This window comes from Lygodium microphyllum, chromosome 23, assembly GCF_053477565.2.
Source record: "Lygodium microphyllum isolate KBCC chromosome 23, Lygodium_microphyllum_v1.1.10, whole genome shotgun sequence".
NCBI classification, from domain to species: domain Eukaryota; kingdom Viridiplantae; phylum Streptophyta; class Polypodiopsida; order Schizaeales; family Lygodiaceae; genus Lygodium; species Lygodium microphyllum.
This window is the reverse complement of record NC_141157.1, coordinates 68,390,800-68,415,709: the sequence shown is the minus strand read 5'-3', so window position 1 is coordinate 68,415,709 and position 24,910 is coordinate 68,390,800. Positions and strand designations below refer to the sequence as shown.

At 42.1% G+C, this 24,910-nt stretch overlaps 1 protein-coding gene across 3 annotated transcripts in view; it reads right to left on the bottom strand.

Moving 5' to 3' along the window:
* Positions 1-5,688: 5,688 nt before the first annotated feature.
* LOC148016297 (protein CELLULOSE SYNTHASE INTERACTIVE 1-like) overlaps positions 5,689-24,910 on the bottom strand; it is a 39,907-nt gene continuing 20,685 nt past the window's right edge. For all 3 annotated transcript variants that reach the window (XM_087663932.1, XM_087663931.1, XM_087663930.1), the window contains 4 exons: positions 7,722-10,266; positions 6,615-7,075; positions 6,062-6,178; positions 5,689-5,988 (listed from right to left, as the gene is read on the bottom strand). In XM_087663932.1, coding sequence (XP_087520058.1) covers positions 5,845-5,988; positions 6,062-6,178; positions 6,615-7,075; positions 7,722-10,266 — 3,267 coding nt within the window. In that variant the 3' untranslated portion in view covers positions 5,689-5,844. The remainder of the gene's footprint in view (positions 5,989-6,061; positions 6,179-6,614; positions 7,076-7,721; positions 10,267-24,910) is intronic.

Genomic DNA, 24,910 nt, shown 5'->3' with positions numbered 1-24,910 from the left:
GAGAGAGGGGTAAAGAAAGGGCACTTACTTTTTAGGGTTTTTGATGACGCCATAGATGATAAAGAGAGAACGATTTTATTGTAGTGTTTTTTACGACGTCATTGATGACGTCAGGGAAATGGGGCTCCGTTTTTGCAGCACAAAGATAAAAATTGACGAGCACCACGCATCGCATCATTGGGCGGGCGTCCCTCCAAGGCGTACAACTAAGGGATGACCAAGGCATAGACCTTGGCATCTTGGCCTTTGCGTACTTGGCACTGGGCTACGAAGGCTTCCTTGGCGCCATTGGCTGCGCGTGAGAAGCTCCCACTAGCTTGTAGAAAAATCTTCCCGGGAGGTCACCCATCCCATCAGTGTCGTCACTCAAGTGCACTTAACTTCCAAGTGATTATCCACTAGGCTAGTTCTTTTTGTTGTTCTATACTACAAACATAAAGCTAGTCTTGGAAGGGTTTCCCAAGTCTTTCTTCCATGAAGTGGCATATAATAATACCTCATCAATAATAATAATTATCTTCATAAGTAGAGCCAATTTCATAATTAGAGCTAATTTTTTAAAAAATGTGTAATATAAATTCATTTTCTTTGGAACGTATATGCACATTGTTTATTAAAATAAACTAAGTAATGGAGACATTACACACACACACACACACTCTCTCTCTCTCTCTCTCTCTCTCTCTCTCTCTCTCTCTCTCTCTCTCTCTCTCTCTCTCTCTCTCTCTCTCTTCCCCCCCTCTCTCTCTCTCTCTCTCTCTCTCTCTCTCTCTCTCTCTCTCTCTCTCTCTCTCTCTCTCTCTCTCTCTCTCTCTCTCTCTCTCCCCCCCCCTCTCTCTCTCTCTCTCTCTCTCTCTCTCTCTCTCTCTCTCTAGCAGCATCCAATCGAACCTCTTCTCTCGTAAAGCTTTGCCCCTTCCAAATGTTGGCCTAGAATAATGTCTGTCATCTCCTCTCTCCTCCAAATACGCAGGTTACTGAGCCAACAGAAGGCCACTAGAGAGAGAGGGAGGATCAACAACGGCAAGCCCCCTACACATTGGAGACTAGAGACCATTCACCACCTCCCTTGCATGCGAAGAGAGAGAGAGAGAGAGAGAGAGAGAGAGAGAGAGAGGGTGCAATAGAGGATGTTCAAGAGAGAGAAGGAAACGATGATAGGAAAAGAGCACGATGACTCACCCGCCTGCTTCTGCTGCCCTTTGCTACCAGCTACTTCATGTTATTGCATGTGCTTACAGTTGTGGAGTGTCGAAAAGACTGTTGTCTAGTGCTTTTGCCTACTATTGTTGCCTATGCTTGCAGTTGTAGAGTGTCGAAAAGACAAAGTGAGAGAGAGAGAGAGAGAGAGAAAGGAGGAGGAGGAGGAAAGAGACCACATACATCTCTCTACTCCCAATCATGAGCAATTAATGAGCACCTTTTTGGTTTGGTTTGGAAGCCAGGTTCGAGAGCTCCTTGGTGCTTCAACACCTCTCGAACCTGTAGCTCAAATAATATAGTATAGATGCTACCTAGAAACAAACAAGTGAACATAACCATCGCTACAAAATATTGAAAGTACATTGCTCAAACTTGGGAAAACAAAAAAGGAAAAATTTTAGATTGATTCATACAAATAGAAGGTGAGTAGTATATTTGATTGATCTATTGTGTTTCAAGAAAGATTGATTGCCACATTTCATAAATGGCTACTTTTGGCTTGTGTTGCATGTGAACTTAAGATATTCACCTTGTTGCTAAACAAAGGGAATTAAATTAAGGATAGGATGACAATTGGATTTGCACCAATACTAATAGTGTAATACCACGAACACTCCCACTAGTAAATAGGAAAGATAAAATGCTTGGTATACAAGGTCAAAAGCGAAGTGGTAGAGTAAGCATAATATTGCTCCATGACCTTAGGTATTGAGGAGCTTTATGGGGAGTGGATTGGTTTGGTTTTTTCTTTTTCTTTTTCTTTTTTTTCTTTTTTCTTTTTTTTTGGGGGGGGGGGGGGGGGGGGGGGGGGGGGAGGGGGGAGGCAAAAATTACTTCAAATGGCCTAGGATAGGGATGTGATCAATTGATAAGATAGGGATGTGATCAATTGATAATCCCCATCACTACATTACACCAGAAGACCTTCAATTCTAGACTAGAGGTACTACAACCTTGTGGGAATTGGGAATCTCAATAGGGGATTGTAAAGGAAAGGTATTGAACCAAAATTAAATGATTTGTCTTGTTCAATGTTTAATTATACCAAAAAGATTGTGTAGCGAACCTTGTGTAACAAGCTAATTAATGAGACTAATTGTATATATCAAAAGAATGTGGTAGCAAAAATTGCTTAGATAATTAAGGCTAGCTAAGTGTGTGGAGTGAAAAGGGGGTGCATAAAGATCATGATCACCCCATCCTATGTACAAGTGGACTTGATTAGTTGAGTGGCTTTCAAAAGATAAAGGATTAGATAGATTATGAGTTGTAGTTAAACTAGGCATCAACAAATTCATTTTTAGAAGATAGAAACAATGGTTATGCTTGCCTATCAAGAAAAATGTATCATTCTCCTTGAACCAAATGCAAAATTATTTGCTACTATGGAACACCCATCCGACTATAAAGGGTACAATAGTAGCTATAGATGTTGGAATAACCTTTGGATGACTCAAAAGTTTGACCTTCGATTCTATCCTTTTGGGATAAAACCTTGATGTTTCTCTACAATATCTGCTCAAAGACCACCTAATTAGCTAAGTATATGTACCCTATGGGATTCGAACAATGGCACTTGTGAAGAGGTGTTTGAACAATTATTGAATGTGGCCTTCTCTAGCCTAGCTAGTAGGAAGGCTAAAAGAAAGTGCAAAATATGAGCACTATAGGATTCTATAGATGTGACCTCGAGTGGTATTATGATGCTCTAAAAGATGAAAAATGAAATTTCATATCTCAAAGAAAGCATTACAAGTACTAAGATTTCAAAACATCTAAAGCTAAGCTTCAAGAGAAGATACAAATCGTATGCAAATTCATGGTCCTTAATAACTTTGTTGTGACCAAAGAATCAAGCAAAACTTTAAAGCAATTGGGAAAAAATATAAATGGCATGTAAGAGAATGAAATAAATGCATGAGAACTTTTTGGAGTTTCAAGAAAATGATGTCATCGTTAAATTTTCCAATAGTCATGTAACTTAAGGAGAGAAAATGTGCATATTAATGCACACTAAAGACAAGCAATTGAATGCTATCAGAAAATGTACAAACAAGTGTACACCCATGCAAAGTTCGTATGGTGAAAGCCATGAAGAGTGGCATTCTCACAAAGAAACACATAAAAATTGTGCTATGCTTTCAAAAGCACACACTAATATGACGAGTATTATTGCAATTGTGGTGAGTAGTGGCACTATCTCGTTTTGAAATTTGAACATATACATAAAGAAAGAACCTCTAGAAGAAAACGCATGTCGAGGATCCAAAATTTGGAACCAAAGATATCTAAAAGTTATGAGAACCTAACGAATTTTTTGTAAAGGAAATGTGTGATCCTTCAAGATACTATATATATTTCCATAATTAATATAATCCATTGGATACTTCTTTAATAAAGAAAAAAAAAGATATTGGACACTAAAATGCATCACTAGATGTACAACAAAGAAAATGCATTAACATATTTGCAAACTCTTGTGCTTAGACTGAGCATCAAATATAAAGCAAACCTTCAAGCTTCGATGTTCTTAGCCAATCACTACCCATCTAACTAAGTTATTTATGGGCAAAACCCTATCTTATAAAATCTTGTGACATGGTGATAGACTAAAGCTTTTAGGAGAAATAAGAATGTCTTTTCAGTCTATTTGTCCATTTTTGGCTCCTGGGAATTTGCCAAAAAGAAGAGAATATAGAAAGAGTGCTAAGAATTTGCTTGCGACTCCATTATCCATACAACATGAAATGTTGGGTTTGAATCAAAAGTGATCAATTAGGCTTATTCATGATGTGGGGATATTTCAGTAAAAGTTGCAAGAGTGCTTTTGTACGAATATCTTCGATTGGTCTGATTAGACTGGTTACACACCAAGTAATGGACGGCCAACCCCCGCCCAAAGTGTGGGCATGCACTTTTTAAAATTGGGCACGAACATGGACGTCATACCTTTACACACCAAAGGAACACAGTTTGTAAAAAATTTAAAAAGAATAAACTTATAAATCTTTTGATTGGTTGCAAATGCAAAAAATACACCCTTGTCCGCCACTTTACAAAGTGGGCAAAGGAAACTCCCCGTCCAAAAGTGGACAGAGAGTTCACCTGTTTAACAGGTAAACAACAGGTCGTGTCCTCTCCAGTGTGTAAAGGACTACGGACGCCAACCTTTAAATAAGTGTTTTGATTGGTCAAAGCTTACAAAGTAGGCATCCCTTTTTTGGTGTGTAACTGGCCTTAATCCTACAATGTAGAAACCTCAATCTTTCATTCTTTCAATCACCACTCAATACTTTCTTCTTGACCTTTCATGATTTAATCTTTTGTACACTAAGCAAGCAACTACTCAGGCTCCAATACTGACTGATTATTTTAGATAGCAGATTTGCCAGCCAACAAACTAATGCCATGTAAAGTTGCATGATTTGTTTAGGCCCACCCATTGATAATGCATTTGAAAAATCCCCTATGATGATATAAGTTGGATAATGCATTTTTATTTGCCATCTCAAAATCATTGTCTTATACTTGGCAAAAGCAATCCAATAAATAGGATGGACGATCTCTAGAGCTGCTTTATTAAAAGGTCTTAACATGTCTAGTGAAATCAGATAAGGTTCATTCCCTGAAGATCTGTACAGATTGTGAGATCATTCCTGTGAATCCAACGATTTGGGAGTCACATTAGATGGTGCAATGGAAAATCCAAGCTGCCCATGTCCTTACGACTTATTGGCAACTGCAAGACTGTTTAAAAGCATGTGAAGTTAGTCTGTTCTCATGACACAAGAAACTCTACTTCAAAAAATATCCATTTTAGTAGATGTTTCAGATCCCCATTGGCAACCCCACCAAAAAAGAAAGAGGTTACAGATGTGAGAAGCATTAACTTCACCCTTCTACAGGCCTGCAATTCAAGTGCCCATTTTACAGATTTACATTAACTTCACCCTTCTACAGGCCTGAAATTCAAGAACCCATTTTACAGATTTACACTCTGATTAAATAAGAATGATAATAAATAGATGAGCTCCTTAAATTGGACAGTCTGAAGAGGTACAAAATCGTGCATGCACCACATTACTGCAGCAGATCTTTATGGACTGTTGACATCTGTACCATTGGCTCACACAGCAGAAAACCTGTACTTCGTAAAGCCAGCGTAAGACTCCTTGCTTCAATGTGCACAAACTCTACATTTGATTAAACTCCTCTGGTGTTATGGAACAAGCAATCAAGATCATGCCAGTTCCTGGACTGGGTAAGGTTTTTGGACCATATGGACATCTCGTTAGGGTAATGGGATTGCATAAGATAGTCATCATATTGACAGTTCCTGCTTGTGAGGTAATGCAAAGAACCAAGATCTTACAGAGTGTAAATATAAGTGAATCAAATTGCATACGCTTATAAGTGCACAAAGCATCAACAGGATCATTCAAAATCGCAGAGATGATTTTGAATTTACCTGCACAATCACAATGTTGGGATGATGAATAAAAGAATTTTCGATTAAACCTGAACATACAAAACCTTGTATACTTTTATCAAGATATGCCTTGGGGATCCAGTCTGAAAAGTAAGGAATGGATCATGCGAGTTCTACTATGGATTATATACATGTAGAATGCTACCCCAACTTCATCTATTTGACCATTGGAACTCTATTTCCAAAGTACGTGAGCTTCCATCCCGGTTGGTATCTGGAACAAGCGTGTACTGTCCACTGACTTTTCCAAGCATTACAACTCGGTCTATTTGAATGGTCACTTTCCCCAAGGAGCCCTGCAAAGTAACAATTAGTGTGTAACCTGTATGTAAACACAAAAACAGAACTGGCACAACCATTTTCCATTACCTTTCCAAATGCATTTTTACTTTTACACGATATGCGAAGTTTTTGCCCCTTGGGAGGAGTGTCAAACGCCCACGTAAATGCCTGATCCCATTCAGGAGAGCTAGTGTTTGGCACAACCTGTCAAGGAGCCAATCAAAAAATCCTTCTAAAAAACAGTGTTTGGTCGTTTGCTGAGAGATTAATTTTTGCAGAGAAATAATGATACCATTTTTGCAGCATTAAATCTGCAGAAATACTCCCTCATAGAGATACAGTGTGAGCACATGCTACAGTTTGTGATTGCTAAAGGGCAGTTACACACCAGTTTAACAAAAAATATATTTTGGCAATAGGATGAGCAACTTCATAAAGAAAACACACAAATCAGTATATTTTCTACTGTGTAAACAATTAAGTATATTTTCAACTATGTAACAGCCACAAACTGTTGAATTTTCTATCATCTTAGAGAAAATAATTTTTTTCACATGTTACATTTATAAAAAATCAAGTTCCGCATGTTACATTTAGAGGAGCAGAGACAACCATATTCAGAGACAAAATTCATCCATACCTTTGTTTGTCGCGGGGCACCATTTCCAAGAGTTAATTTGCAGAATGCATTAGTACTGCCCATTGATTGCTTCAAATTGTGACCGCGTCTTATGGTGACCACTAGATTTCCTGGTAGGCATTGTAACAGAGCATCTGCCTTTTCTTGGAAATGCTCTGGACCTGACCTCATTAACAACTGCAATACAGGAATTGCATCAACCATGGCCATGGCCTGTGTTTTACCTATCTCTGTGGAGGAAGCACTGGATGACCAAGCCTGCCTTAGCAGTAGTAGTGCATCCAATGCTGCTTCTTGAGCAAGTTCTGTACCGGCCTTCAAAGCACCCACTAGTTGAGGTATGCACAATGTTGCCGCCTCTGTGCCCCGAAGACGTGGAAAGTTGTAAAAGAGGATATCGATAGCCTTAAGCATGTCTTCATTGACTGTCCCAGTGGCCCAAAATTCTCGTTCCAAAGAAGCTGAAAAGGGTTGGAACAAGCTTATTCAACCTCTTTCCATCTCCTCCTCACCCAAACCCTTGAAAAAAGTAAAAAACACACACCCTTCTCCCAAGTCCCCTTTCTCTCCCCAATGATGCCCTACAGTGACATTCAACCGAGTCTCTATCAAATCATAGTAAAGTATTTCGTGCTTAAAACATATCTTCCCTTGTCCCTTTTTCCGTCCCCTCTACTCCAGCTGTATTTTCTGTAAAAATCATGCCAGAAGCTATTTTGTCCAGTCTGCTCAATATTTTTGGAAAACTATGCTGATACAATAAATGACAAATGCGGGATTTATACATCTGCTAGATGAACAGAACAGCTTAACATCTTATTGGCTTGGTTCAAAAGTTCCACTGCTTAGCAGAACTAGTCAACAGAAAGGCAAAGATGAAAAAATACAGTTAGAGATGTTTTGCCAGTTCAAAGCCCTAATGATAGGTGAAGGAACATAAATACATGCTAAAGGAATGCTATAGAATTGACAAACAAACTATGCAAAACTGGGTATAATGTTTCCAATCAAGACAATCACAACTATGGTTATTGTCAAACATGGTTATTGTCAAACATGATTACCAACAGAAAAGGACACAAAATAAAGGATGCAAATGATTACTACCTGTCAACGCCCTGATTATCTCGCTAGTAGCATACTCTTGAATTGTATGATTGGAGAACAATAATTTGATCAAAGCAGCTGCTTGGCCAGCAGTTTCATTATTACTTGAATTGAGAAGTTCATGAAGCACTTGAACTCCTCCAGCTTCTGCCACAGCACGTTTATTTGACCTACTGTGCATAACAAGGTTCTGCAATGCACACACTGCTATCATTTTCATTTCCTCTGAAGGCTGATCCTCCAAGAGGCTTACTAATGCACGGCAAGCAGAGACTGCATCTGTTGTGCGAGCTAGACCATCATGCTGAAAAAGGTCACCCAAAGCAAGAGCTGCCAAAAGTCGCGCTGGTTGTGCCCTTGTTTGGGGATCAAGTAGATACTGTGAAAGAGGAGCAATGGCATATTTGGCTCCTTTCATATCACGCACTTTAACATTATTGAACAAGGCTTCAAGGAGCCTTGCTGCCGCTTCTTCACATTGATGACACCTCAGAAGTTCAAGGAGTGCTTCTACTGCACCAGCCTGGGCCATTTCTTCTGCACTTGATGCATCATCCCTCTCTAAAATAAGCAATGCGTTAAGAGAAATAACAACAGTTGCTTCTGAAGTTGACTTTAGTAGCCTCACAAGGACGGCCAGGGGTACTTGCAAGTAATACTGTGAGCTAAAGCGCAGAATATTGGAAAGTACATATGCTGCTGATTCCCATAGGGCATGAGCTGGCTGTGGATCAGTTTGTACAATGACCTTTGAAAGTTCCATAATGCCACCAGCATCTGCCACTGCATTTGGCCAACTTTTAGAAGCTCTTTCAAGAGCTTTGATCGCTTTGTGCTGCAAACTCTGCACCCCAAGTCCAGTTATCCGCACCAATGGAACGATTGCCTGCTGGGTTGTGATATCTCTTTGGAATTGTTCTTGAACAAGCAGATGTGAAAGAAGCTCAGCAGCAAGCTGTTGCACAGTCTGAGAAGGAGAATCAAGTAACGGAATGAGTGGCTCTATTGCCTGATTTGGTGTCAGATTCAAACCTGCTAAGCGATGTGGCTTTTCAAGAATGTTAACTAGCACTTGCATGGCACTATGCTGTCCAGATGTGCTGAGCCCTGGTCGAGTTAGAACTGCAAAAAGCGGTTCAGCAACATTTGCTGCTGCTGTACCTTTGGCAATGCTACTATTATTTGTTAAGATGCGGAGAAGCTCTGCCATCAAAGCACATAGATTATCTGGTGCCACCAGAATAATCTCAATGACACTGTCAATTATACCTGCCTTCACCATATCTAGTTTACAAAGAGGCCTATCCTTTCCTAATTTTGTTAGTGCACTGATTGCAGCCTCATGCAATGGATAGTTGTCGCCAACCACTAGCCCAACAAGAGGAACAACAGCACCTTGCGCCGCAACTAGCTCAGCCTGTTGCTCATCATCAAGTAAATTGTCCAATGCCCTTGCACCAGCATGTTGCACAGTACTTGAGTCTGCACTCAAAAGGGCTACCAAAGACTCAATGCAGTTTGATGCAGTGGGAGTGGTGCGGACCCTTGAGTTAGCAAAGAGGACTCGACAAAGCTCTGCCGCATCTTCTTTCAACTCCAATGAGCAATCTGATGACAACACTCGACATAAGCCCTCGACTGCATTAGCTCCAGTGTCTGCAATAGCCAGTGCTTTCTGAGGATTATCTGCTGATAAACTAGTCAGCGCCCCAATAGCAGCACGTTGCTCCTTCTCAGAACCTGAATTTAGCATCTCTACAAGGGGGACAATGGCTTGCTTCCCAGCTTCTCCTGCCCTGATATTCTCAGCAGTAAAAAGTCCTTGTAATGCCCTTGCTGCACTATACCTTGAGGCCCTAGTGCCCAGACGTAGAACTGCAACAAGCTGGTTTACAGCACCAACAGCTGATTCATGTCGTCTAAGCTCAGGACTGCTAAAAAGAATCCTAAGTAAATCAGCTGTAGCCTCTTCAATTGCATCTTGCGGACCCAATGAAAGATACTTCGTTAAGGCATCCAGTCCCCCAGCTTCTGCCATGGCCAATTTGTTTGTATTGCTGTCTGCTGCTAGCTGAGTTAGTAAACTGAGAGCCAGGGAAGGTGCACCAGGCCTTTCTGGAATGGGCTTTAACAACTCCACCAAAGAGGGTATAGCTTTCCGAGCAGTTGCACCAACTCTGATGTCATCCACTCTGAATAATCTTTCAAGTGCTACCTGATCAGGATTGGGCACCAATGAGAACTCCTCTGATAAAGCAACGAAGTTTGCTATATCTGATTCCAGACTTCCAAGAAGCGGTATCAGCCCACCTGCTACTCCAGAATTCGCTACAGCAAGGAGGGTCCCACGGCTTCCATTACATACAAGGCTGGAAAGTGCTTGCGCAGCAAAATACCGATCAATAGCTTCCTCGGATCTGAGAAGAATGGCAAGGGAAGGAATTGCACGCATAGTTCCAGGTGAACGGGTAACATCCCGATGTTCAAATAGTATAGCTAGCAGAAGCATGCTAACCCAAGTGCTTCCATTGTCCTCCAATTCTACCTGTTTGCAAGACAAATTTGGTTAACATTTTTCAAAAACTAACAGAAATTCCAAATAAAAGATGGAAGTAGCAGAACAACCTTGAAATACTATAATGATAGCTAATGAGATAAAAGCCCACCCATAAAAAGTAAATGTATCTTAAGTTACATTTTTGGAACGCATGGCATAATTTCATGCAGATAAGTTCGATGAATCCTATCTTTGCAGCCAAGTGCAGGCTGCCCTTTTGTTGGCAATTTTTTCTAAGCATGAAAGAAAAAGGAGCGAGTAAGAAAGGGCTCTTGGCGTGCCAATACTTGCAGTGCCTTAGTGAACACCTACCCATTTATGCTGAAATTCTAGTAAATTCATATTTTTAAGTATGTTCCAAAGAGTCCATGTTTAATATGGTCTTCTCCTGGTGGCAGAACAATATCTATCCAAAAAACAAGATGTCTTCAAGGAAAAAGGGAAAAAGAAAGGACTTTAAGAATGCTCATCTTGAGTACAACAGTAGGTTACATTACTTCTTTCCATAGTTACATGAAACAACCATTTTATAGCTTCCCGTCCCAATACCATCTAGACCTGTCCCCATGTTACAGCTTCCTCTCGTGGTGAAAGGAATGGCAATTCCTGTCCCTGTGCCCAAAACCCATCCCATGTCACTATGCATCTTTCAGGGGAACTGCGGGACGGAGCATATGGAATTATTGTTACTAAAATAATAACCTAGTCCTTTGATGAGGCTCACTAGTAGACATGAAATCATTCGTCCAATGGACAGCATGTACATGTGCAACTCATCTCTCCTGTCCCGTCACTAAGGGCCTTAGTGATGTTACACATTTAATTGGCATTATCTTTTGTGTTAACTTAACCTATTCCCCGCATATTTGGATGCTTGAAGTCCCTTGTAAACATATATGGGATGGGAATCAGCATAATTTTTAGACCACTTGGTTGAAATTTTGGGATTAACCACAGAGTTGATAAACTGTACATCAAAGGTTCTTCAATAAACCACATCATTAGTGTCACTCACTCTTCTATCTTTGGGTTTTATAGAAGCAATGCAAATGACATGCAATCAACAACAGAACCGATTGTGTAAGGCCAAAACCTAGTGTATGCCAAGGTGTCCAACACTCGAACGTATGAAGGTATGTTAAAGGCCTGCACAATGTACTATCCTTAACAATTAAAATGTTTGCTTGTCTGTGACTTGATATTCCAACAAAATGAAAATTGTTCAAAATTACAGCCATATGGCATAGACACATAAAAGGAAAAGAGACAAGTTAAGGGTTAAAGATGGGCAATGCCTCCTCCCCAAAAAAAACCCCGACTTCCTCATTTTGAAGCTCAATCACGATCAACCTAAGAGCAAGGAGAAGGATTTGTCACTCTCACAAGACCATGCAAAGGATGTAAATATGCATAGATAAATCACAGGTGTATGCTTATTATGTACCAAAAAAGCTGATTTCTTTACAAATTAAGAGTAGGAAAAGAAGAAAAAACCGCCTTTCTTCTTGGTTGTCCAATAGCACATTGACATGGCTTCCTTCATGGTTCCAAAGTGGAAGAAGAGCTTCAAAAGAGGTGCTGAAGTGAATTTACAAGTGTGCTGTCCTGAAAAATAGCTATGAGAGAAGAGGGAATTTGAGAGTTTGATCATGAATTAGTTAAGTATGATGGCAAAGATGGACATAAGCAACTTTGTGGTTATCTTCAACTATTGTACAACAGATTACAGCAAAGAAAACTTTATGTAATTGAGAGAGAGAGAACTCTTTAGGCTGAAGTGCAAAGAGAGAAAGTGGTGCAGCACAAGAAATGTGTCTAACCACATGTTATGAAGTGACACAAGTGGAGGGACACTTGGTGTTACGACAGAGAGCACAAGGATCGAGATATGCAATGCTTTCACACAGCAGAGAGACAAAGAGAGAGAGAGTGCAGAGTAGAGGGGAGAGTGAGCACGACACTTTGTTCTTGGGTACAATGACGAGTGTGTCTCTTTAGGTTTTTAAATAGATATATATATATATATATATATATATGAAAGTACAAATGTGCTAAGGGTGTGTTCATACCCATGCACATAAAAAAGGCACGATGACCCTTTATTCCCAACAACCTCCCACCTAAAGGCAATGTGCCTTAAGGGGAGAAAAAAATCAGCTAAGTCTAGGTATGTTCAAAGATAAAATACATATATCTATCCAACTCCCATCATCTGTCGGCAATGGGCAAACCGCTCTGCTAAAAGACCCTTCATGAGAAGATCTGCCGGATTATCATCTATATGCACTTTGACAAGCTCAATACTCTTGCTGTCAAGTACATCTCTAATGAAGTGATACTTCACCTGTATGTGCATCTTTGCATGAAAGATAAGATTCCGTGCTAGTATGATAGCACTCTAACTATCACAATGAAGAACAGGTAACTCTGTAATGCCAAGCTCTCCCACCAGACGTGAAAGCCATAAAGTTTCCTTGCATGCCTCAGTGGCAGCTATATACTCTGCCTCTATAGTAGACAATGCAACACACTTTTATAGTCTGGAGATCCAAGGGACTGCTCCTCCTATGAAAGTAAACACATATCCAAAAGTGGACTTTCTGCAGTCTGCACGACTAACATAGTGACTAATATAGTCTGCATCCATAAGGCTAACAACAGATGCCTTCTACTTTCCAAAGCAAATCCACAACTCCTTTGTGCCTTTGAGGTATCTCATAATACCTTTCACTACTTCCCAATGCTTTTTACTAAGGTTTATCATGTATCTGCTAACCACTCCCACAGCAAGGGCAATGTCAGGATGTGTAGCAACCATAGCATACATCAAACTGCCAACAGCTGAAACATATGGTATCTTGGCCATTTGAGCCTTCTCATCAACAGATGTAGGGTTGTCCTCTGCATTGAGTTTCACATATGAAGGCAATGGAACCCTAATTGTTTTTCCCCCCTCCATATTCAAACGCTGCAAAACCTTGAAAATATACTCTTGCTGAGATAGATAGAGTAATCCTTTTGACCTATCTCTGAGTATTCGCATGCCAAGAATGTGATTTGCATCACCAAGATGCTTCATGTCAAAGCTACCATGAAGACTTTGCTTCAGTGAGTCCAAGGCATGAGTATCCCTGCAAGCAATCAACATGTCATCAACATACAGAACCAAGATAATCAAGCTATCATCTACGTCCTTCTTAGTGTACAAGCAATGATCCACTTGACTTCTATGAAAACCTTGAGACTTGTAACATCTCCCCCCCCCCCCCCCCCCCGTGACCCCCATGCCTCCCCCCATGAGAACCCCCCCTCCCCTTTAGATTTTTTTTTTATTTTTTTTATCTCTCCCCCTGTCGTGTGCATGGCGGGGAGAGAGAGAGAGAAAGAGAGAGAGGAAGTGAAGTAAATGATAAGGGAGGGCATGCAAGCCCCCCGGGTGGTGGGAGGCGCCATCCTCCCCCCCTCCACCATATAAGACTTCCCCCTCCTCCCTGGGAAAACACAGGTCCTCTCCCCCCTCGTTATTTTGCACAGTGCCCCCTCGGACAGGCAACGAGAAGCGTCCCCTCGGATAGCTTCGTCAGCAGGCTCTCCCCCTCCTTGTCGAAGCTAGCCCCGCCTAGGCCTGCGTCATCACGGCCCGTCGTCAGGAAATCCCTCCCCCCCCTTCCGTGATCAGCGAAGGAGAGAGAGAGAGAGAGAGAGAAGGAGAAGGAGAAGAAGAAAAAAAAAAGAGGGAGAGGGAAGGAGAAGAAGAAGGGAAGAAGAGAAGGAGAGAGAGAAGAGGAAGAGGAGAGGGAGAGAAGAAGAGAAGGAGAAAGAGAAGAGAGAGGGAGAAGAAGAAGAGAAGAAGAAGAAGAAGAAGAAGAAGAGGGAGAGAGAAAAGGAGAAGAAAAAGAGGGAAAGAGAGAGAAGAAGAACAATAAGAAGAAGAAGAAGAAGAAGAAGGAGGAGAGAGAGAGAGAGAGAGAGAAGACGGAGAGAAGACGGAGAGAAGAGAGAGAAGGAGAAGAAGAAAAGAAGAAGAAGAGAAAGAAGGAAAACAAATTGGCGAAAGGGTGAAAGAAGAAAAAGAGTTATGCATGTTGAAGTCACATTGTTTGGCCTTAGAATCCTTGTGAACCCGCATACCACTTCCTTTCGCCAGGGCAAGAGCGGTCAATTTACCTCAAGGGTTGCAAGACCAGGAACGCACAAGGATGGCACCCAAGAGATGAGTTACAAGGAGCACAAGTGCTGAAGTTGCAAACGGGGCTAGGAACATATCCAATGCAAGCGGAGACATGAATACCACCAACCCTCCAGCAACTATAGCTCATATCCACGTTGTACCAAGATCTAGATTCTTCTCGCGCATCTTGAATTCTTAAATAGAGGTAGAATTGCATGTATTCGCCATTAAAGGGCTTAGGATGGGTTGATCTTTTACCCTAAATTGGTAGCCATGATTAATAAAGGTCAAGGTGGAATCACTTAGGTCATTTAAATGATCTAGAAGGAATTTGTTAAATTGACCTTGTGAAGCCCTAACTCAAGGGGGAGAGCGAACGTTAGGGTAGTTGATTTATGCTAAGCATGGTGCTTGGAACTGTTGAAATGGTTTTAACAAAGGTTGATCTTGTTAAAGATGGATTGTTAACCCAAGTTATGCTTGGTTGTTTGAAAAGGGTAACTCCAAGTGAATGTCGACTAGTTGTGTTGGTAAGAGGAGAGAATCTTACTAAGGATAGGTGGATCATAAGCAAGGTGATTGCTTGATGTGGTTTTGGATGCTAATCCAAGTTGTTTGTGATTGATGATTGCATGGCCAGGTCTGAGATGACTGATTGCCATGGAAACAAAAGGGATGTTTTTCCTAGTAAATGTTATTAAGCTGGTTGCTTCAGCTATGGTTGATTTCCTAAGGGAATAATTAAGGAAGAATGGCGCTAGCTACCCCCCGTGAACCGCCAAACCCTAACCAAGGGAGCTATGAATCCGCGCCGGAAATGTGGATCAAACCCGCCGCAAGAGGTCTCTCCGTGGAAATTACTTGGCGTAGAAGGACGCTTGGATGCCAGTGGGGACTCTGGCCGTAAATCCCAATGCCTCTAGACCCTACACAAGTGTTCTATGTGACTCAAGATGGGATCTCAAGGCCTTGATACTAGTTACAAGGCGGAATCTTGGTAGGATAAACCTTCAGGTTTTTATTGCTGGGAGACGAAAAGATTTTTCTGCGGAGGCAAAAAGGAACACTTAATTCTCCTGTATGGGCGGAAGACAAAGATTAATCTGAAGATAAGTTAAGGAAGTGTTTGATCTTGTTTTATCTTGTTTTCGTGTCAGTGCCCTAAATTACGTAAAGGAACCTATGATTAACGGGTTAATTAAGGGAGCTGCTTTTATGTGTCAAACATAATGTGGTAGGTAATTAGATAACTAAAACAACCCCCGAGGGAAGCGTGGTGGATGTGACCAATGGGTCTATCCTACGGAAGGGTGGTCTCCGTTAGCCGAGAGCTTTCCTCAAAGGAAGTGTTAACGAGAAATGTTAGAAAAAGTCAGACGATGACCTTAGACAATGTTGGTTAGAACCCTGATTCATACTGTTTTAGGGGCCCGGAATGGGACTATGCCCTAGGGGCAGAGAGGTCGAGCGATGCATCCCTCTCGTTTCCCATTCTCTTTGAACCAAGTGCGGTATGAGTCTGCCTTGGTCCAGTTGTATCTATGCAAAGTGGAGCGGCTGTCGACCGACGCTAGAAGGCTGTTAGGAAGACTTGACTGCTAGGAACCCGGACTTCAAGTCGATCCTAGTGGGAACGGCCAGACAAGTTCCGTTGCGAGACAGACTCGAGAGACCCTAGTTGACAAACCCCATGCCATTCCATGGGAGTGCCGGGTGGCATCTTCTAGATATATCTCTCGATGGACTGCTAAAACGTGTCCCACAATTTGAGGGGCGGGCACATTACAAGACTACATAAATTTATCAAACTTATGATACCATTATCTTGGTGCTTCTTTCAGTCCATACAAACTCCTTTTGAGTTTACAAACCATCTTCTCTTTCCCTTTTGCCACAAACCCTTTAGGTTGCTGCATATATATATCTTCATGCAGATCACAATGTAAAAATACAGTCTTTACATCCATCTGTATAAGCTCCATATCTTCAACTGCAACCAAGCCCAAAATGGTTCTCAATGTAGTCATCTTGACTACAAGAAAGAAGATCTCATCAAAGTCAACTCCATGTTTCTGCTTGTACCCCTTTGCAACCAATCTTGCTTTGTACTTAGGCATGGAACCAGAAGTGACCTTCATCTTGTAAACCCATTTGCATGGAAGGATTTTCTGTCCTTTAAGCAATTGCACCGAGTCCCAAGTGCCATTTTTCTCAAGAGATTCCATCTCTGACAACATGGCTTTATACCATTTCTTGTTGTCACGTCTGTCCATTGCTTCCTTGAAGTAAGATGGTCCACCACAGTCTGTCAACATGACATAATCAGCCACACTGTTTGCACCGGGAATGAATCTATCAGGTTGTCTAGTAGCCCTAGACAATCTCCGAACCCAATGATCATTGTTTGCTAGCTGTTGAGCTTGCAAATTTCCATTTTCAGCTTGCTGTCCTGGCATTTCAGCCTGCAAATCAACATTAACAGCTTGCTGTCTTGCTGTTCTTGCACATCCAGTGGCTCATCATTATGGGCAATAGCTGGCTGAACATTTCCAGTATTATTTTCTGCATTTGTAGGTTCATTTACAGCAGGTATTTGCTAATGTACAGCGGGCACATTTTGCTGTCCAAAAGGTATTTCTTTCCGGAATACAACCCTACCGATCTCCTCAATCTTTTCGAGCTCTTTATGCATGCGATCTTCCCAAAAGATAACATCATTGCTGCGTACTACTTTCCTTTTCTCGGGATCCCATAATCTATACCCCATTTCACCTTCATCACCATATCCTAGGAAAATACATTTACAAGACTTTGGCTCAAGTTTGCTGTGTTTTTCCTTACGTATGTACACAAATGCTTCACAGCCAAACACTTTCAAGTATGCATACGAAGGTGGCTTGCCCAACCACACTTCTTGGGAAACTTCTCCCCCCCTCCCCCCCCAAAGGCCTGTTTGGTGATCGATTAATCAAGTTTACGGCTATCATAACAGCCTCTGCCCAAAAACCATAGGATAATGCAACATGAGACAGCATCGTACGGACCTTATCATATATGGTCCGATTCATACGCTCTGCAACTCCATTTTGGGGTGGATTATGAGAGACAGTGAGCTCCCTCTTTATCCCTTTGATGTCACAAAATGCATGAAAGGCCTTGGACACATATTCCCCACCATTATCAAAGCAAAGATACTTAAGTGTCTAATCAATTTGATTTTCAACCAAAGCCAAGAATTTTTTAAACTTGTCAAGCACTTCGTCCTTGCTACAAATAGGGTAAACCCATGCCTTCCATGTAGCATCATCAACAAAGGTGACAAAGTATTTCTTTCCCCCTAAAGATAACCCTAGCATTTGACATACATCTGAATGTACTAACTCTAGAGGAGAAGATTTTAGCGAAAGAGACTTCTTATGAGACGTCTGTGCATGTTTACTATAAACACAATGATCACAATGCTCAAAATCGGCATAACGAAGACAAGGCAAGTAACCCAAACCAAAAAGCACTTTCGTTTCAGTTTGACTCATGTGTCCCAACCGGCCATACCACAAAGAAACACTTGGTTGCTCGGTCATTGCAACAACATGGTCACACACACTAGATATATGGAGAGGATACAAAGTATCACCTTTACAACCTCTAGCAATCACTCTAGATTCCTTACAGATCTTCCATTTCCCATCACCAAAGGTAGTATGAAATCCATCATCATCTAGCTGCCTTGTGCTAATCAAGCTCTTCTTGAGCTGAGGAACATGCCGTACATGCTGAAGTGTGAAGATAGAACCATGTTGAAACTGCAACTACACACTACCAATACCCGCAATGTCACATGCATAGTTGTCCCCAAGATGGACAACACCATGTCGACCCCCTGTATAGTCAAAGAACCACTCACGATGAGAGGTGGCATGAAAGGAAACACCTGAATCTAGAATCCAAGTATGCATGTCACCATCCGTATTTGCAAGTAAAGCATGTGTACTAAAGTGTGAAGAGACAAAGAGTAAGTCATTATCACTGCCGCTATCATAAGTGACTACATTCACTTCTTCAATTTTGACACTCCACTTCTTAGGCTAACTCTCTTTCTTCTCTTCCTTGCTATCATCTATCTTCTTGCCTTTTCCTTTCTTTTTCTTCCATTTGTAGCAGTCACGTTTAAAGTTACCCTTCTTGCCACAATGACGGCATTCAACATCTTTGCCATGTGATTTACTGTGTCCCTTGCTATCAGATTTGCCTTTCTGTTGTGATTTGCCCCTAGTATGCAAAGCACTGGAAGACTTACTGGATGTATTGTTCTGCCGATTCATTTCTTCCATGAGTAGAGCACTCTCTACATCAACATACAAAAGGATCGCATTAGAATTGCTCATAGCGGTCCTAAATGTATGCCAACTCTCTGGTAGAGTACAAAGCAAGAACGTAGCCTTAAATTCTTCACCAATCATTAACTTCAAGGCAACCAGCTGGCTGAAAATGAAGTTAAACTTACTCAAGTGAGTAGGCATTGTTGTACCCTCTTTCATATGCAAATCCATAAGCTTTTTCAGCCAATACACTTTGCTTACAGCACTTTTCTGTGCATACAATTCTTCCAATCGAGTCCATATAGCATATGCAGAATCCAAACCTTCAATGTTAAACAACAAGGCATCATGATTTGATAGCTCGATGGTTGAGCGTGCAAGCTCATTTAATTCATCCCAATCTTCATGTTCCATGTCCACGAGCTTTGCCCCTTTGGTTTTAATCGGCTTTGCCTGCCTCTTTTGCAACAAGATATTGTACCACTGTTTTTATCAAACTGCAAAGTTATGTGCTCCTTCAAGCTTTTTTATGTGCATGAGATTGCTACTGCCACTGCTGCCAGCCATGATTTTCAGCCCAGATGTGACCGAAAAATCAGCAAATGCAAGCCCAAACTATCACCCAAGTGACCAAGGTACAAACAAGTACCAACCAGCAATAAATGACCACATAGAAGCACAGATTTCAGATCTGTAATTAAATTTTCAGAAGCACCAAACCATGTGTTACAGCATTCCACAACTGATTACAGCTGTTCCAAGGGCATATGCATCACATTACATGAGAAATCCCAAAGTTTAGCTACAATTTCTGTTGTACATGTACCCACGGGCATAAAATTTGACACACACAGTCAAAGGCCCCAAAATTTTTGTGCTCAAAGCATCAACCACACATCTGCATTTTCTCTGTCATGCATAAAACACGCCAATTTTGCCAAAATAGAGCAATTTCAGCAAAACCCCCAAATTTTCCAAGTGTTGGATGTCCAAATTACATGGAATTGAACCTGCATGTACATAAAATGACCAAATGTCGGAGGCAAGATGTCACAAAATTCCCGCAATTTTTGAGACAAATTGTCTTGTCCTGCATCACAATCCCCAAATCTGAGAAAAGCCCCAAGTTTTCGGGCCAAGATTGCACAGATTTCAATGAAATTGACTCATCCAAAGAAAAATCTCACTTGCATTTGAGAATCCCCAAAAATTTTGTTGAGGCATGCGCATTTAATGTCTGCAATTTTTGGTCCACAGAACACTGCAATGTGTGTCGGGCACAAATTTGGGAAAACCCCCAAATTTCAAGACAAAGATCTTCCTTCTGTGCTTGTGCGCGCAAACGCCCTCAAAGGAAAGGTGGCAAAAGGGGTTTTTTAAAAAAACAACTGATTTTTGAAAAGAAAAAAATGTGACAAGGTCTGTTGACCCACTCGCCTGTGCCGCCACATGCTGGACCTGTCCCGACGATTGCTGCCCCGTTACGCGCTGGACCCGCGTGGACTGGTCGCCGACTACTGCCCCGTTACACGCTGCTGCACCTGATTGCTTCACGCCTACTAGTCGCCCGCTGCTGCCCACCGCTACCCACTCGACTGGTGGTCACCTTGCGTATCAGGCCTTGCCTGCTCGCCCAGTCTGTCACACCACCTGCTGGTCCATCAACTATCTCTCCTACACCTGCTGGACACTGACGACCACTACTCGTCTGTGACAACTCCTCATCGAGTCCACTTGGGACTCCTGCAACACCTGAGATGTCTCTTGCCCGCTCTAATACCAGTTTGTAGTGACAGATCAGGCACGAAGATCGAGACAGTAGGTGTTCCTTAGGCATGGAGACACAAAGAGAGGGAGAGAGAGCAAAGCAGAGAGTGTGCACGATTTTAGGTACAATGACGAGTGTATACCTTTAGTTACAAGTGCTAAGGGTGTGTTCACACCCGAGCATATTTAAAGACACAAGGACCTTTATTCCCAATAGGGTTCACATGCCTATCTCTCAACAGCTTCTCCATGCTACGAAGCTTGACAATAGGTGCAAAGTTTCATGGGATTTGGGCTGAATTAGATCCAAGTCTTGTACATTACAACAATTGGTGTGAGCCTATATGAAGTTCTATATGAAGGCACCTCTGTGAGAGTGTGCAACGGAAGAAGAAACTCGAACACAAAGGAAGAGAGAGAGACAATCTGCAAGAGAAGAAGAAAAGAAACTTGCACTGAGCAAGGAACAAATGTTGAATACAGAAGGATTGATCAATCCCTGCATGCAACCCACAACGTTAGTGAGGGCACCAGATCAGACTGATAATAATGGCAACACCAAAGACGAAGGAAGATGACGGAGTTGGAGTGTGTACCTATCAAGGAAGAAGGAAAGATAATGATATACATGACTGCCAAGTGAAAAATCCCAAAAACTAGCCGACCTGAAATTTGGGGCCAAAAATATGACAGACCAGCATTTAATGCTGGTGAAAATGCCATAAATGCTCAAAAAAATCTCGAAAAGGATGGACAATGTCCGACAAGTGAGGCAAGCTAAAGAATGCAAAAACTGCCTGGAAAATGCACATAAGATCTCGATTGGAGGAAAAAATGTACTAAAATGCAATAAACTGAGTGCTCTAGAATTAGCTACCTCCTCTGTCAAAACAAGTGATAGATAGGTCATAGCTCCTAAAGTCCTCATCTAACTCAAACTGAGACTCACAGGCAAGAGATGACAAGGCATGACAAACATGACCACTAACACCCTCTCTCATATCCTAGATGTGGCACAAGGCCAAGGAAGAAATGGATCCTAGGGTGACAAGAGGAATGCCAATGTCAATGAAGTCCGTCGATGAAGACTACTGATGAAGAAGCTCCTCACAATCCTAGGAAACCCCCTCTTAAACACTGGGGGCCAAGAAATCCACAACCACATCACTAAGATCGTCCCCCTCTAAAAGGGATGGGGGGTATGAGGGAACCACCGAAGGAGAGGGTGGGGGATGGGAAGAAACCTGTGGAAAAGATGGTGCACAAGCGGAAACAGGTGTAGCAATAGACGACTCCCTTGGAGGGCCTTGCATAAGAGAAGGGGAATGGAGCCTATAAAGCCCGCTCTCCTGCCATCTTGTCACAATAACAACCCCTGTAGTAGAATCCTCAATACAAATTGCATGCTCGGTGAAGACAGCCTGGGTATCAAGCCTAGTAAGGCCATAAACTGAGAGAAGTGGAAAGCCCAAGTCCGGAACATAAAGGACTTGTGAAAGGAAGCTCGACACGCGGTCAAGAAATAAAGGCAAAGTGCCAACACCACAAAAAGGCACCGAAACAATGTCACCAATAGTGATGACTGAACCCTCAAAAGGGCATAGATCTTGCAACAAATCACCTCGTGGATTCATATAACTAGAAGCTTCACCATCAACCAACCAAGGCCTCTCAGAAGATGAGGCAACCCTGAAGAAGGCTTCTCAGCAATATAAAGAAACACTGACTCATGGATAACCACTGGAGTAGAGGTAGAAGACTTGGATGCAATAGCTTCATCCTTCGCTCTTGAATGAAGGTGAGGATACTTCTTCCAACATTTCTCCCTTAGATGAGTCCCCTTCCCACAATATGGACATTTAGGCTTCTCCAAATCAAAGTCAGAGCTTGAAGAACTCTCTTGTCTTTTAGCCGTTGACTTCCCTTTCTTCTTTATTGCCCCTCTCGAACCTACTGTGAAGAAAATTGCTAGGGTTTGCACTGAGGAAACACAGAGTGTACGACCACGACAGAAACACAAACAAACAGGCACAAACACAGAAAGCAAAACTCAAACCCTAAATGCAAAACTCAAAACTCAAACACAAACACAAGAAGGGAGAGAAGAACATAACTCTGAAGTGAATGAATACTGCAAATGAATGTAAGAGTGTACAGATACTCAAGGGCAGAACAGTGTGTTGAAGAGTGACGTCCACCGAAAACGGATCCCAAGTGTTGTGACCACCAGTCGGAGTGATGGAGTGAGAGAAACACCAAACGCTAATCACCAGAGTATGAGGAGACTGAGGCGACTATAGAGGATGATGCCTGATGATGTGGGCGAAGCAGCAAAATATAGCAGTAGAATGCCGTAGTAGAACATCGCAGTAAAACGCAGCAATAGAATGTCGCACTAAAACGCGGCAGTAAAATGCAGTAGTAGAACGCCGCAATAAAACGCTGCAATAGAACGAGGTGATGACAGCAGTCGCAAAGGTTGGACCGCCACGTGGTGGGAGACTGAGGGCTGAGATCTAGACACAAGGGTGAGAAACCTACATGGGAGAGATGAGGCTGAATGGGGGCAGCCTGTCTATTTATAGATGTTAAAGGGTGCCCCAAAGAATTAGGGCTTTTGGGGGACCACTAAAACTCTCTTGGCCCACTCCCCGTTTTAGGGCTTTTCATTAATTAAGTGTGTTTTGGGGTTGTTTAAGAATGTTGATCAGCTAAAAAGCGTGTTTTAGCTCAACACCTGCAACAAAAGCTTTGGTGGAGATGGATCTACTAGCTGGCTGCTACCTCTTTGGCATGCTCGTCATGCTCCAAAACAAGCGGAACAAGCTCCTCCCATAGAAACTTCTCACGCGTCCGTGATATAAGAAGGCTAGTGTAGGAGACATCAAACCGGGAAGATGACAACCGAGTCAAAAGAATCATAGCCATATCCTCTGAAGAGTTTATCCTGCCAAGGAACACAAGCTCATTCCTCATATCCTCCAGCCTGTTGATATGATCCTTCATGGAAGGAGAGTCATCCATAGCAAGTATCCGTCATTTCTTCTCGAGAGTAATCCAGTGGGCAAATGTCTTCTAATGGTACAAAGAAGCAAGCTTTAATCTCACTTCTGCTACTTTCCGCAACCTGCACACATGCACTAGGACAAAATCCTATAACCTCATAAAGAAGAAAGATCGGGCTCTAGAGTTGAGCCGATCCCATAAGACTACATGATCCATCGATGATCCAACAGTGGGATTCTTCACTGGATAGGGAATAGGGTGGGTAACAAATTGCCAAAGATCGAAGGTATCAAGGATATACTACATCTTACTCGACCAATGCGAGTAGTTGGAACCATCAAGTCGGTCTTCTTTGGGCAAAGAAGAAAGTAGAGGCACCTGTATAGAGGGTGCTATGAAAGGCATATCAAGGCTAACAAAACGAGCATTCTGTGAAACATGGAGAGAAAGGGGAGAAGAGGGATCCTATACAAACGGGCTAGGTGACCACCCATCATCGCATGAACATGAAAATCTCTTCGTCTCTTAGAGAAAGGAACAGATACCTCATCCTCTGAGTTAGCCAAGAACTAGTGATGGACATCTTCGATATCCTGCAAGACACCCACAAGAAATCTACGTTTTGGGGATAGATAGCCTCAAAATAGGAGGAAACGGCTACAAGATCACAAGGAAGTCAAGGTAGGGGATCCACATGGGAGAGATAGACTCTCGCCTGCACAAGAACTATGTACATTTACTGAGGAGAGTTATAGCCTAACCAAGGAACACTACGTTTGCAACAAAAGACTATCACCTCCAACAAGAGAGAAGATGGCCAACAAAATGGATACCTGACACAAGAAAAGAGGACACCTCCAAGCAAAAAGCTGTGTTTTCAGCAAAACACTTATGTGGCAAGGCCACCTAGCAATCTAGGGTGATCTTCTCCATGAGAAGTCAACTCTATGTCTCTCTTAGACAATGATACCATGCTCTGATACCATGTGAGAGTGCACAACGGAAGAAGGAACTCAAACACAAAGGAAAAGAGAGAGATAATCTACAAGAGAAGAAGAAAAGAAACTTGCACTAAACCAAGGAATGAATGTTAAATACAAGAGAACTAATCAGTCCCTGCACACAACCCATAGCATCAGTGAGGGCACCGGATCAAGCTAATGATGACGGTAACACCAAAGATGGAGGAAAGTGACGAAGTTGGAGTGTGCACCTGCCAAGGAAGAAGGGAAGATGATTATATATATGACTATCAAGTGGGAAATGGCTACAAATAGCCAAAAATCCCAAAAACTGGCCGACCTAAAATCTAGGGCCACAAAAATATGGCCGACCAGCATTTAATGCTGGTAAAAATGCCAAAAATGCT